Raw genomic sequence first — 15,416 nt, 5'->3', positions numbered from 1 at the left:
ACTTTTAGTTATTCTTTGGTGTTATTAATTATGCTTCCCATTTGTGACAATTATTGTAGGGGCACCTGGGCTCGAATGCCAAATCGCTTTCTTTGTGAACGTCTGGATGAAACGAAACGATGATTACACATAACGAAGTAGCGATGAAATGATCTAATGGTGGGGAAAAAAAAGCAGCAACAGGAGAAAACCTACATGGCCACCGGAAATGTCCATCATGTTCTACAAACGCACAGTCTGTGAGCTGCTGTAGTGGCAAGAAAGCACTCAAAACCACTCGGGATTTAATTCCACTTGTTTCCATTGAAAACTTATTGAAAAGAGACCAGACGTCAAATTTAATTAAAAATGTTCGGACAGAAAGGCATAGTACCATATAATAAAAATTTATGTCAGATTGTTCAATACCAAAATCGGCAAAACATAATTTTTTGAATGATACTGAAAATATGCATTTCGGTACCCTTTGGATTCCAAAGGTTACATCTGGGAAAATTCTGGAATGGACCTGTAACAAGACCCAAGACAGAATCATTCTTAAAATTTCCTGCATTTTCCTCGCTGTCGACGATATGTTAAGTCATAATAAAACTCTGTGACATGCTGAAACTGTCCGGCCATCCTGGTTTCGGTTTACAAATAAAATTGCTTGACCAACAGTAAGAGCATTGGTAAAAAAAAACACAAAAATAGACCTAATAAACTTCAGAGTTGTCAGTGTGGAATTTTGAACGAATTACATTTCCTCCGCTATTTTCCTTCAAAAATTTTTCCTCGAACCACACATCTTTTGAACACCATATGTTCCATTAACACGTGATGGAATTCAATGGGTATTCGAGGGTTCAAAAGATTCGACCAAACCATCCATAGTTAGAATCTTTCTAGAAACACCCACAGGTATACAAGATCAGCGAGCATTGCTTAGTTGACGTCCCATGTCTGCTGGTTCTGCAGGCAGCTCGGGTCTGACGACGACGGTTGGGCCATGGACGTCTCTCCGTCGCCGTGGTAGACGTCCTTCCCACAGGTATACAAGATCAGCGAGCATTGCTTAGTTGACATCCCATGTCTGCTGGTTCTGCAGGCAGCTCGGGTCTGACGACGACGGTTGGGCCATGGACGTCTCTCCGTCGCCGTGGTAGACGTCCTTCCCACAGGTATACAAGATCAGCGAGCATTGCTTAGTTGACGTCCCATGTCTGATGGTTCTGCAGGCAGCTCGGGTCTGACGACGACGGTTGGGCCATGGACGTCTCTCCGTCGCCGTGGTAGACGTCCTTCCCACAGGTATACAAGATCAGCGAGCATTGCTTAGTTGACGTCCCATGTCTGCTGGTTCTGCAGGCAGCTCGGGTCTGACGACGACGGTTGGGCCATGGACGTCTCTCCGTCGCCGTGGTAGACGTCCTTCCCACAGGTATACAAGATCAGCGAGCATTGCTTAGTTGACATCCCATGTCTGCTGGTTCTGCAGGCAGCTCGGGTCTGACGACGACGGTTGGGCCATGGGCGTCTCTCCGTCGCCATGGTAGACGTCCTTCCCACAGGTATACAAGATAAGCGAGCATTGCTTAGTTGACGTCCCATGTCTGATGGTTCTGCAGGCAGCTCGGGTCTGACGACGACGGTTGGGCCATGGACGTCTCTCCGTCGCCGTGGTAGACGTCCTTCCCACAGGTATACAAGATCAGCGAGCATTGCTTAGTTGACGTCCCATGTCTGCTGGTTCTGCAGGCAGCTCGGATCTGACGACGACGGTTGGGCCATGGACGCCTCTCCGTCGCCGTGGTAGACGTTCTTCCCACAGGTATACAAGATCAGCTAGCATCGTCTAGTCGACGGCCCATGTCTGCGACGGAAGGGCCATGGACATCTCTCCGTCGCCGTGGTAGACATCCTTCCCACAGGTATACAAGATCAGCGAGCATTGCTTAGTTGACGGCCCATGTCTGCTGGTTCTGCAGGCAGCTCGGGTCTGACGACGACGGTTGGGCCATGGACGTCTCTCCGTCGCCGTGGTAGACGTTCTTCCCACAGGTATACAAGATCAGCGAGCATTGCTTAGTTGATGGCCCATGTCTGCTGGTTCTGCAGGCAGCTCGGGTCTGACGACGACGGTTGGGCCATGGACGTCTCTCCATCGCCGTGGTAGACGTCCTACCCACAGGTGTACAAGATCAGCAAGCATCGCCCAGTCGACGGCCCATGTCTGCTGGTTCCGCAGGCAGCTCGGGTCTGACGACGAGGGTTGGGTCATGGACGTCACCATCGCCGTGGTAGACGTCCTACCCACAGGTGTACAAGATCAGCTAGCATCGTCTAGTCGACGGCCCATGTCTGCGACGGTTGGGCCATGGACGTCTCTCGGTCGCCGTGGTAGACATCCTTCCCACAGGTATACAAGATCAGCGAGCATTGCTTAATTGACGGCCCATGTCTGCTGGTTCTGCAGGCAGCTCGGGTCTGACGACGACGGTTGGGCCATGGACGTCTCTCCGTCGCCGTGGTAGACATCCTTCCCACAGGTATACAAGATCAGCGAGCATTGCTTAGTTGACGGCCCATGTCTGCTGGTTCTGCAGGCAGCTCGGGTCTGACGACGACGGTTGGGCCATGGACGTCTCTCCGTCGCCGTGGTAGACGTTCTTCCCACAGGTATACAAGATCAGCGAGCATTGCTTAGTTGATGGCCCATGTCTGCTGGTTCTGCAGGCAGCTCGGGTCTGACGACGACGGTTGGGCCATGGACGTCTCTCCATCGCCGTGGTAGACGTCCTACCCACAGGTGTACAAGATCAGCAAGCATCGCCCAGTCGACGGCCCATGTCTGCTGGTTCCGCAGGCAGCTCGGGTCTGACGACGAGGGTTGGGTCATGGACGTCACCATCGCCGTGGTAGACGTCCTACCCACAGGTGTACAAGATCAGCTAGCATCGTCTAGTCGACGGCCCATGTCTGCGACGGTTGGGCCATGGACGTCTCTCGGTCGCCGTGGTAGACATCCTTCCCACAGGTATACAAGATCAGCGAGCATTGCTTAATTGACGGCCCATGTCTGCTGGTTCTGAAGGCAGCTCGGGTCTGACGACGACGGTTGGGCCATGGACGTCTCTCCGTCGCCGTGGTAGACATCCTTCCCACAGGTATACAAGATCAGCGAGCATTGCTTAGTTGACGGCCCATGTCTGCTGGTTCTGCAGGCAGCTCGGGTCTGACGACGACGGTTGGGCCATGGATGTCTCTCCGTCGCCGTGGTAGACGTCCTACCCACAGGTGTACAAGATCAGCAAGCATCGCCCAGTCGACGGCCCATGTCTGCTGGTTCCGCAGGCAGCTCGGGTCTGACGACGAGGGTTGGGTCATGGATGCCTCTCCGTCGCCGTCGGAGACCTCGGGGACCCGGGGGCCAGTGCGGCGCGCCGGGATGCCCCTGGCCGCCGGCGACCTCCGGAGGACCCTGGACGAGGACAGCGCCGGCGGCGTCAGGACGCAGGCGGACGTGTTCCGCCTGAGGGCCGAGTACATCCTGGTGGCCAACCGGCTGGCGAGGATCTACGACCAGATGGCCAACGTGCAGATGAGGCCTCTCGTGCTGGGACTTCTGGAGATGAGCCTGGGTGTGTGCGCACTACGGTCCTTCAACTGTTCACTTGAACACTTTGGACACACTTTATGGGAGTCATGCCTGTCTACGACAGCACAAAAGTTGAACCGAACCGCAAGTGACAACTTATTATAACAACTCATTGGCCTAGAGACCGGAAGAATTCGCGAATTCATTTCGCGACAGGCTAAAATACAAATAGTTATACCTCAGTGCTGCCTCTGCTATTGGCTCACAACTCACCTGGATGACTCTGGGCCAATGAGAAACGCCCGACCAAAGCTTTGTCGAATCACAGGCTGCTACGTTGGGACGTCTCACAAGACAGCAGCCAATGAGTGGGTGGCATTTGACCGAGTGTACGTAGAACTATGGAGTTCATCCTAGAAGTGATTGAACCCGCGAATTTTTCCTGTTCCTACTCATTGCATAACAAACAATTTGTTTTGGAATTAACGAAAACATAATGGATTGATTTTAAAGTTCTCATATTACCCAGTCGGATCAAATTACGTTGAGAGTGCCACCAAAAGGGTGATCTGGTGGAGTCGAACCAGGACAACTTTTGGGTAAGAAAAGTGGTGGTCGTTGCCATGAGTCTATGTGCTTGCATTTCATCACTGATCATAGTTATATTTTCACTCTTCATCAGCCTGTAATGACCTCGATACAATAATTTATCATCATCTTAAGGTTACACGACAGAAGTGAAATTGTCATATATATCGTAATTTTCATTTGCACGGTCCACCCAAGTGTCCAAAATGCTCAGCGATGTAGCAGATGGCAATTTCTCAGTCAGTTTCGAGGAGTTGAATCGACAAGGTGGCTGACTCAACTAATAAAGGAACTTGCATATCCAATATACCACTGTGGATGCCTAGATCAATATATTCACTACACCATTTCATTTCTTTGATATAATTCATTCCAAAGTATAAATGAAAGTCGTACTACCTAATAGGTGAGGGTTACCACTGCTGATAATACTGTTGTGCTGTGTAAAGTGAAATAAGTATTTTAAGAAAAATTCAACAAGCCATTGACAACAACTGTAATGTTTCCCACTTGGTGAAAATTCAGGAATGAACTCACAGCAAACTAAATGCCAATTTTAGTGGTTTATGTCATTAGTACTTCGGGAGCCCATGTACATGTTTGCAGATGGTCCTGGGAAAGACTTTTAATCATGAGAGAATAGTCATTGGTTAAGAAAAATTTCACTAGCATGTAATGTGGCCACATTTTATAAAGTAGTGGTTCAGAAGTGAGCACGTGAGTATCTGGAATGAACATGTCCAGTTACCTGTTGTGACTGAGATATGCTTTCAAACAACAGGATTTTTCAGGTCAGAATACATTTCAATCTCATTGAGAGGAAGGTCTAAGACAAGAGCAAGACCACCATGGTTTGTAGTTATGGCACATTGAAAAAAATAGGTGTTTAAGACAATGCATGTGTTTTTTTACTAAGACATTTAGGTTCTTCGTCACTATCACATTTAAGTGAAGTGTTAATAAGGGCTTAGTTCAAACTTAGTTATTCTACTTTTTTTCAGGAAGGATACTCGAGCTCAAGGAGGAGTTGGTAAATATGGAATCATCAGAGTTTGTCTACGACGATAATTTTCTGAAAAGAATGATGTTGACTCCCTTAGATCTCCAGATAAAAGTTGCCAGAATTCTACGAAAGACCCATGAAGGAAAAAGGCAGAAGTTCTTGGAATCGGTCGAAGCTTATACAAAAGGTAGATCGAGATGTCCATATGAATGTTTAGTAGTATTAAATGTCGCATTTATATAGTAATAATCATCGGAATTATTCTAGAACCATGTTCACAGTGGTTGTACATTTTTACAGAAAGTTATACCTTGACATACTTCTCTATTTTATAATATCATCGTACTAAATGCCAAGGTTAGTGACAAGTCTCCAGACAATGCAATGGTTGTCAAAACTGGGAGATGTTGTATGGTTTTTCCTATTGCATTCCATTATGTGTGTGGAAAAGAACACATAACACCCAGTCCTGTATCTTGGAATCGACATTTTACACCTAGAAACTTTCAGATTCTAAGGTAAACATAACTGGGAAGTTTATGCCAACAGTCATGCTTCGCTCACTACTAATTAAAGTCATAATTTCTAAATTAAAAGGGATTTTATTTCAATTCCAATGTAAAATTTCAGGAGAACAGCTGTTAAATATCGCAAATGAAGAAAGTTCATTGGATGAGATGGAGAATGCTGATGGTTTTGAAGATGAGGCTGGTGACACCACCATGGACTCTCAACTAACCACGCTCACAGAAGTAGCAACTGAAGTCTCAGCTGAAGGCTCACAACTGGAAGAGGGCCCGAGGGCATCAGAACAACCATTGGACTCAGCTCCAGAAGAGAAAAAAGAAACTGCTGAGGAAATTTCAGCATCGGAGCAGAAAGGAGATGAAGGGGCTGAAGAGGATGGGTTGACTGATATCGAAAAGGACACCTCTAAGAAGGAAGAGGGAGATCAGGAGAAAGTTTCAATGATATCTGAGGAGACAGAGGCTGCTGTTCCAGAAGAGAGTGAAATTTCTGGGGAACCGCAGACAATTGTATCAGAAGAAACTGAGGACGAGTTAATGCAGGAACCAAAGTTACCAGTCGAAGAGTTGGTGATGTTGGAACGACGGGATGCTGAGGCAGTGGATCAAACTTTTGCATTCCCTCTTGACTCGGAGATGACAGTGCAAGAGGCGATAATCTTGATACAGGCCCACGAGAGAGCGCGGCAAGGACGTCGTGCCTTCCTGGGCGAGATGAAGAAGGGCGTTTTGAGAGAACTAGAAAAGTTCAAGCTCGAATATCCGAAGATCGCTCACGATTCAGCAGTCAACATTCAGGCCGCCTGGAGGAGATTCGTCTTCAGAAGGAAGGTAAGTTGTTTCCTAGTTAATATTTTACTCCACTTTGATCATCATAGTTAGATTTTGAAGCCAATAATCCATTTATTAATCAATACACACACAATATTGTTCCATTCCCTCGACCGAATGCGTCAGTATGTTTCAGTCTTCATTGTATAATTTAAAGTTCGAGCATTTATCCTGCACTAGTTTTAAAAATAACTAGAATATCGGGACTGGTAAGCATGTGTAGGTACGTACAGTTTTTATTGTTAGATTCATTGTATTAAAAATTTTGTTAAGCAGAAGTTTTGATAATGTAACAGGTTATTTCAGTATTTGTTAGGCACCCATTTTCATTCAACAATCAGCTTCAGACAATTAAAAATGACTACGCAGATGATGCTTTCAAATTTAGTTTTTAATGCAAACAGTTGCTATATCGTTAAAGATCGAGTGGCACTGTTAGGGGCGCAAATCTGTAGGATTCACACGCGGGTCAAGAGTTTTGCGTATGGGGTTTAACCGACGTGAGCTTGTATGTTGTATACTGCCCATACATTGGCCTATATGCATGCAATATGCAGAAAACTTTAAAATAAAATAAATTTTTCCTTAAAACATAGTTTCGGCACCGAACCTGTTTCACAGTCACGATTTTGCAAGTGTAAGCGAGACCCTCAGTGAGGGGCTTCTTAATTCAAGGGGGGCCCGGGCACCCCCTGCCCCCCTCCCCTGGATCTACGCCCATGGGCACTGTTGTAAGGCACTGGACTGATTTCAGTTTTCCACGATTTCCTGAAATCACTCCAGGAAAATACTGGTGTTATTCCTTACTATAGACCATAGCCTATTCCTTGCCCAGTTTCCTTGAACAATGTTGTTGAGTTTAGTTTTCTCTAAGTAACTCATAAATAACCTTATATAACTCTATGATAACTAAGACCAATAAAAATATTTAAGCTGTAGAGAGAAATAACTGATAAGTTCCAACATTTCTGGGTAATATCTGATTTCGAATGGCATTCAACGAATTATTAATGTCGTAAAGTTAGTGATTCTCTTGCAGGTTGACTGCATATCGTATTTTTGTGGAGTGGCACTCTTACATTTCTTGACCTTCAAGAGGCTAAATAGCTTCAGCCAGCCAGTACTTAATACCTAGTCAGTATAAGATGTGTACCATTAGGACAATTTAAATTAAAGGTAGCACAGGTAAAATGTGTGTTTTTTTTTCGTTAGTTCTCTCATAAGAAATATTAGTGACAATGAATATTTTCGCCAGTGTGTGACAGCAACCCTAAAAATATCTTTCTTCCCTCACACAGTTGGGAACACGACAGACGAATTTGTGTTTGTCAGTCGGATTTTACCCGCCACAGCTGGCATTGCAGCAGACACAGAAAAAAGAGAAAGAGCTTCATAGTCACCGAGGAGACCTTCAAGAATTACTTCAGCTGCAGTACGAGGAGGCTAAGGTACCTGCTGTACAAGTAACTTATGATGGTTTTTGTAAAGGTACTTAAAGGTTGGACTTCTCGACATATCATCATGCACAAATTCTTAAGGCTACGATGCCTCTAAGGATATAATGAACTCAGAACTACTTGGGTAACAACTCATTGCTCATTAATAGCACCCACGAACTTCATGAGTATAATCTGTTAGCGATAATGGCTACAGAGGACCATTCTTTTAATAGCAATAATGAGATGCTCGCTCGTCTAACTGGTATTTAACTAAGCTGCAGTATTTTTTAATCACAACCTAAGTTGAAACTGGCAAAATCTCAACATAACTGTACGCCGTGAAATAAGTAAATTAGTTAATTGGATGCTGCCCATTATCACTCTTTATCTGGATTGCACATAATTGGGCCATTGAATGATGTAATTTCTTTAACGGTATGGGCTGGTTTAGCCCTTATAGTGCTTACTTATTTCCGTCGAAATGTGGGTGTAATTTATTTGTAAAAAAGGAGTTGTCTGTAAAATCGGTTTACGAACGATAATTTTACGTGATAACATCATATGAAAACATTGATAAAAAATTGCATACTTTTTAATTTTCAAATATTATTTATAGATTTTGCAAATTTAATTTAAATTATTTGTTTAAATATAGTCACAAACAATTAGTTAACAAGCCCGCCTTGACCAGTTTGATATTATAGAAGATTTTCTCGCACGGTGGTTGGCCGGTTCTTGGATGCTCGGCTCAGGCGGAACATGCCAATGAGTCATGATTTTTTCGTGTGTGCAGCTGGCGATTTCTAAGACGTTATCACGTCAAAAAAACTGTAAAGAAAACTCAGAATTGTGGGAATGGGATGAGATGCATTGTTGTCAACCTTGCAGCGCAGAGAGAGAGAGCGGCTCTTGGACGCCGAAGCCCAGTGCTCCAGCGCTATGGAGGACATGGTGGACGAGGTGCGTGCGTGGTTCGTCCACTGGTACCGCACGGCCAGCACCTTCCCCAAGTACCCGCCGGACGGGTCCCTCGCGGTGGCCAGCGGGAAGGCCGAGAGCCCCGAGCAGTTCCTGGCCGCAGAGGCGGCCAAGATGGCGGCCAAGCCGAAGCGGGGTCGCGGCCGGGGTCCACCGCCACCGGCCAAGAAGCCAGGAGGTGCCGGGAAGACAGCCGCCGCCGCTCCCGAGGTGCCCACGATGAAGCCCTCCAACTTCCTGGGGGACATGCACGCTACGCTCGACGAGTACGACGGCGTGTGGGCAGACAGGGACGAGGCGTCCCCCGAGCTGCAGTGGGACCTGCTGAGGGAGGCCGAGCGCCGAGAAGTGGAGAGCCTCCACCTGCGCCCGGAGGTGGACCGGCTCATGAAGCTCGAGCTGGTGGTCCTGAAGGATGCGCTGCAGATGGACATCGCCAGGGCGAAAGGCAAGAAGGGAAAGAAAGGAAAGAAGGGAAAGAAAGGAAAGAAGGGCAAGAAAAAGGGAAAGGGCAAGAAAGGTGGGAAAAAGGGAAAGGGCAAGAAGGGGAAGAAGGGAAAGAAACGGAAGGGGGGAAAAGACCTCACAGAAGGAGTCCCCACCGAGGAGCTCTACACGAGGCTGGTGATGATGGGCGTGATCAAAGACTACCCCAGCACCGACCTGTCCGCGTTCTTCGGCGAGGTGTCCTACACCGCTTTCGACCTCCGGCAGCAGATGAAGAACCCGCTGCATGCCCCGGGAGACGTCGTGCAGGCGGTCGTGGACGCCGCGGTGCTGCCCTTGAGCTCGGAGAAGGCGCGCAAGTTGGCGCCGCTGACGAGGTCCGTCTGCCTCGTGGGACCCCAAGGCAGCGGCAAGACCCTCCTGGTGCACGCAGTCTGCAGCGAGGTCGGCGCCACCCTGTTCGACCTCACCGCGGAGAACCTGGACCTGATCGAGGAGGGCAAGGCAGCTCTGACCATGCTCATGCACCTCGTGCAGAAGATGTCGCGCCTCCTGCAGCCTTCCATCATACTCGTCGACAACACGGAGAGGCTGTTCTACAAGAAGGTCCCGCCGGCCGAGAAGGCCTTGAACCCCAGGAGGCTGAAGGCTGTACTGCCCAAACTCGTCAAGGCCATCACCGGCGATGACCGTGTGGTGCTGATCGGCACCACCAGGCAGCCTTGGGCGGCCAAGGCTCGCCCGCTGGTGAAGCTGTACCAGAGGTTCATCATGATCCCTCCGCTGGACTACGCCACGGCCTTCATGTTCTGGCAGAAGATCCTCATGCGCTATGCCCGCGTGTCGAGGGATCTGGACGTCTCAGCACTTGCGAGAGTGGCCAAGGGCTATTCCATTGGTGAGATACTTAACACTATTTATACGATAAAAGCATTAATGTTGACTGAATCTTGGTTTTCTTTGTACGAAACCCACAATTAATCATACCTAAACATCATTATCAACACTTAAATAAAAGGGGGTTTGTCTGTAAAGTCGGTGTACGGGCGATAATTTTACGTGATAACATCATAAGAAAACATTTTTGTGTGCTGCCGCTGTCTTTCTTCTACTCGGACGCATCGGCCGATGGAGTGGAAGAGAGATAGATGCGTCACAAGCCGAATGCTAAGGCCGATCGTGCCTCTCTATCGTTTGTTGCGCGCTCTCGCTTGCATGCTCGCCTCAGGCGGAATGTGACAATGAGTCATGCTTTTTTGTGCGTGCAGCCGGCGTTCATCTATTTAGAAGCTTTTTTAATGTCATGGCATTATCTGAAAACATTAAATGAAACCTTAATTGTAAAGGGTTTTTAAATTAATGTTGCCTTGGGGAAATCCGATTTACTATAATACATTTGGACATACACCATTACTGGTTTATGTTGCATGTCATACAATAACCTCACAGACGATAAATATGAATTTTAAACTAAACAGAAAAATAGAACAATAATAGCTAAAGTCTATCAAATGTCACATGCTGAGACAACACAGTGAAAGAAGAGAATGAGATTCAGTCAGAAAAAATGACAGCACAAACACAGTACATATAGACTGACAAAAACTATACATTTGCAACCAGAACATTAATTCCAGGAATGCAACTCTGGAAAACACAGCCACAGAAGAACCCAGTGATGAAACTATCGAGATAATTTTAACGACACAATGACGACAGCACGGAAGAAAAGACAAAAAATTTATTTCTTGGAGAACTAGCGTATGCTCATTTGGTTTGTGACTGATGATGGAAGAAGATGCTAGTTCCCAAAACATCCGAACTCTTCGTCATACAAAGCTTACTACATCTTCTGTGCTGTCGTCGTTGTGGCATCAAAATTGTCTGTTTGATTTCATCAGTAGCATATGTCCAACATATTTTGTAGCAATAAATGTTTAGGATTCCTCGATATGTTCACAATGGACCATATTGTTCCCTGTCTGTTGATCTGTCAAATGACTCCGGCATGTAGACGAGATAAGATATGAAAGTCAAAATATTCACAGATCTTTCATCTCTTTAACAAATTAGAAAATAAGAACTTTTAAAAATTATATTTAGTGCATGTGCATGTTATTAAGAATGTTAGAGTAGAAAATTACTGCGTATTTACTATAGATACATTTGTTTCACTTTATACATTTTCAAATTCATCAATTTTGTGTTGTATTGGTTATGATTCTTACTGGTGTAAGCGGTGATAGAACTATGATATTCGTGTCCAAAAAGCACAAATACCAAGCATTATGAATGTAAAATAGTTGCAGTTTATAGCGAATCAATATGCATAGCACTTGTCCGAACTATAATTATTACAAAACTAAACATTACCTGCCATGGAAGGTGGCCCAAGCAAAGGTTAGGCCCTGTCCAAGTCGAACTTAATGACGAGTATATTTAATTTTAAAATCACTGCAGAAGAGTCCGCCGAAACTTTGGAAAGCAACTGCATATAGATGTGGCATTAATGGGGGGTTTAGACCTCGCCATCTTGCGATTTCAAATATTTGGGTCACCCTGGCATTGGACTTAGCTTTGACTACCTTTTGAAATCAACACTTGTGAACTGGTGTGGTTATCATAACAGCTTTATTCGCCCGTGTGAAATAGTATGTTATATCTCCTCGGTGCTTACAGACTACGTAGAGCCTGTTAGTAAATATGCGTTTGCAACAAGGTATAGAAGGTCTGGGAGATGTAATTTTTGTGCCGAAAAATTGGGATAAATAGTTCTAAAAGATTTAAAAATCCAAGATCATAGGTCTAATCCCCTTAATATGTAATCTAATAATATCTTAATGACAACATTTGATAGCATGGCCATAGAAAGATGGTGTTCACTACAATTTACACCAAGACACGCTGCTCTCCAAGAGTGTTTTAAGCTGTATGGAAGTGTTGGTCGAGTGGTCGGACCCGGATGAGTGGGTTTCCACAGGGCAGATCCACACGGTCAGATTGTTCCGACCTTACGGCCGGCATTCTCAAGTTCCCCTCCCACATAATGCGCCCTATCAGGGTAGGATGGTAGTAGCGTTCCAGTTCGTTTTAGATGAATTCCAGAGCTTTTAAGAAAAACAGAACTTCAAGGGATCGCTCCCTGTTGTTTGATCGGGAGGGTGTTGGGGCTTCGGCAATGAACCAGCGGCTGGGGCCACCAACCCAGCATAGTCGCCGCCTCAGCCCCTCTACCACACTCAGCTGGCTGCGTCCTGAGCCCTGAGACCTCATCAGTAGGGACACCTGTATTTCGCGATTTCAAATTCATGTCAAGGTATTTCACAAAACACTGTAGCTTTTTCTAAGAGTCGTGGCAAATTGTGAGGGTGCAGCAGTACGGTGACCACATTCTCATTGGCCCCGTCAAGAGCGGGACGACACCTCTCCCCGACCTCAGCCAATAACCACGGGAGAAAAGCTGCAGTATTTTGTGAAATACCTTGACACGAAATGTACTCGCGAAATGCAGGTGTCCCTACTCATCAGCACCGCGTGTCCGGGGGCAGGGGTCATCCGGCTTGCCGTGGAGGCGGTGCTGACCCCGGAGCGCCTGGTGGGACTCCCGTCGAGGCCCTTGGAGGAGTGCGAGCTGCTGGAGGCCCTGCAGGGACTGCCCAGGACCTCCGCCGAGGAGACCAGGAAGACCCTGGCCTGGTACCACAAGAGCGCGCCGCTGGGCAAGAAGACGGTGAAGGCCTTGCAGGAGTACGCGCGCCTGCAGGAGGAGATGAACCAGCCCAAGAGAGGGCGCGGGGCCAGAGGGGGCAGAGGGGCCAGAGGGGCCCCCGGGCGAGGCAAGTGACAACTGGAACAACCTGACAGGAAAGACAATAAACAATCCTTCTCCTCGCACTCCTTGTTTCATTTAAGTATAACCTATATCACAAGTAACTCGGCTTCTGGGTTGTAGCCCCGCGTCCTTGGGCGAATGATTGATTCACCCAACTTTTCGGTCGACATTGCAGTCGCCGTCATCAGGGAGTAGGTAAACTGCTCCCTGACGATGGCTCCTGCAATGTCGACCGAAACGTCGGTGAATCATTTGCCCGAACGACACGGCTACAACCCAGAAGCCAAGCTACTTCGGAACAATGGCCGTGAAAGCTTGCGAATATTATTAACGTATTCACAGCCAGATAATCAATTTTGAGAACTTTTTTTTTTTGGCTGAGTTGATAACCTCTTTCCGTATTTGTTTTCAAATACATAATATTTAATATAGAGCAAACACTAATCATTTTTTTTTCATCATAGTGGTCAAATTTCTAAAAAAAATGAATAATGACATTACATAAGTCTTCAGGTATGTTATTATTGCTCCATTTTTTATTCTGTGCCATGTTATATTCGAAAATAAAAATCAAAAATAGCACTGAAATCAAGAAAATTAGTAAAAAAAAATATTTGGATGATTTTTTTTTTTTTACTATTCACATTCAGTATCGTACCTTCCGCTTTTTTCACTTAGGAGATATGTTTTGTTTATTATCAAAACATATACACTCCCTTCTCACTGCTGTAAGGGTGGAATTTTGTAAATTTTCGAAAAGGTGACTGTCAAAATTGTTCCTTTAAATACATCCTGTAGTTTTCGGGTGATACAGGAATAAACAGAGATACAATCAGATGAGTATTGTGTGCATTTTATGGACACTTGTTGTGATATTGGGCTGACGAATTCACTTAATATCTTATACCTCTTCTCTGGTAATATTAACCTAAGTTGCAAACAAAATCTCACTAAAAATAATTGCAGTTTTATTTCAGTTTGAATGCCTACATGCACAATTAGTACGACCAACTATCAACAGGTGATGTTAGCAGTATAAGTATATAGATACTATCCATCCATTAGAAATGCGTCCTTCCAGTACATTGTGGCTGCAATTGCTAAGTTACGTCGGTATGTGTGTGCTGTGGCCGCATCCCTATGTATTCGGATACAGCTATAGTTTAACTTTGCGCTCTGCCAATCGAATGATTCGGTAGACGCCGAAGCTGCTCCGGCAGTGAACTCTAGCGGCGGGTGCGAAACTACTTATGATTCGCGTCCAGAAACTTAGTAAAAAAAAATTGGTTGTCTGTAAAGTCGGTTTACGGACGATAGTTTAACGTGACAACGTCATAACAAAACATTGTTGAAATGATTGCATAATTTTATGAATAAAATTGAATCATTTTTATTAAATTATCGCTATTTTGTATGGTTACAAAGAAGGAGTGAAATGAAATCTACAATTTAATTGACGAATTTACTTTTATTTGCACTCATTAATTCAAATATGTTTATTAATTTAACGAACAGATTATTTTAACTATAACTTTTGTACATGTTTGCTATTTAACTTCTTCCAATCTGTGTTATTCTGTTGAGGATAGGACGATGATAGGAAAAGTAGGAAACGAATGGGAGTGTTTCAAGTTTAATGTGCCTCGAAAAAGTCAAAACTAGTGTTCCAATCAAGTGTAAGACAGATGGATGCGGCGCAGGCGTACAATGAGCGTAACGGTACACAGCGTAACGGGACAATGTGCGTAACGGGACACTTTTTCGTGCGTGCAGCCGGCGTTCACGATTTATAAGACGTTTTCACGTGAAAAAAAATGAAAGCCCTTGAGACGCGGGGTTGTAAAAGCGGGGCAGTAACATTCCGACGCCACGAGAGGTGAAGGATGAAGGATGAAGGATGGTGGGTGAAGAGGGGGGGACAGAAGGGTGGCCGGCGTAGGGCGTACCAAGACACGAGCCTCCTGTAATGAGGTTGATATTGTGGTGGTTGTTGTTTTGTTTCCCCGACGTGCGGCCGCGGCGCTGGCACGCGATATGCAAATGGCCGCCGCCGCTACCATTGGGACCGGACGCGTACATTCCTGCGCCAGGCCGGGACCCGCCGAGAGCAAGACAGCGCTAAGGGCCCTTTTCACACCGCCAACTGTACACAGAAGTAGAGACCGGAAAAATTCGCGGATTCATTCGGCGATAT

The 15,416-nt window shown here is 45.9% G+C and overlaps 1 protein-coding gene across 1 annotated transcript in view; it reads left to right on the top strand.

Annotated features, from left to right (window-relative positions):
* LOC134530703 (IQ and AAA domain-containing protein 1-like) overlaps nt 1–13,284 on the top strand; it is a 29,460-nt gene extending 16,176 nt beyond the window's left edge. The window contains exons 3-8 of the mRNA XM_063365795.1: nt 3,334–3,620; nt 5,167–5,355; nt 5,799–6,526; nt 7,825–7,974; nt 8,854–10,288; nt 12,939–13,284. Of these exons, the coding sequence (XP_063221865.1) occupies nt 3,365–3,620; nt 5,167–5,355; nt 5,799–6,526; nt 7,825–7,974; nt 8,854–10,288; nt 12,939–13,234 (3,054 nt within the window). The 5' untranslated portion in view covers nt 3,334–3,364 and the 3' untranslated portion in view covers nt 13,235–13,284. The remainder of the gene's footprint in view (nt 1–3,333; nt 3,621–5,166; nt 5,356–5,798; nt 6,527–7,824; nt 7,975–8,853; nt 10,289–12,938) is intronic.
* The last annotated feature ends 2,132 nt before the right edge of the window (nt 13,285–15,416 follow it).

Source organism: Bacillus rossius, chromosome 1, assembly GCF_032445375.1.
Source record: "Bacillus rossius redtenbacheri isolate Brsri chromosome 1, Brsri_v3, whole genome shotgun sequence".
NCBI lineage: Eukaryota > Metazoa > Arthropoda > Insecta > Phasmatodea > Bacillidae > Bacillus > Bacillus rossius.
Note: the sequence above shows the minus strand (reverse complement) of the source record. Positions and strands in the feature narration are given on the sequence as shown.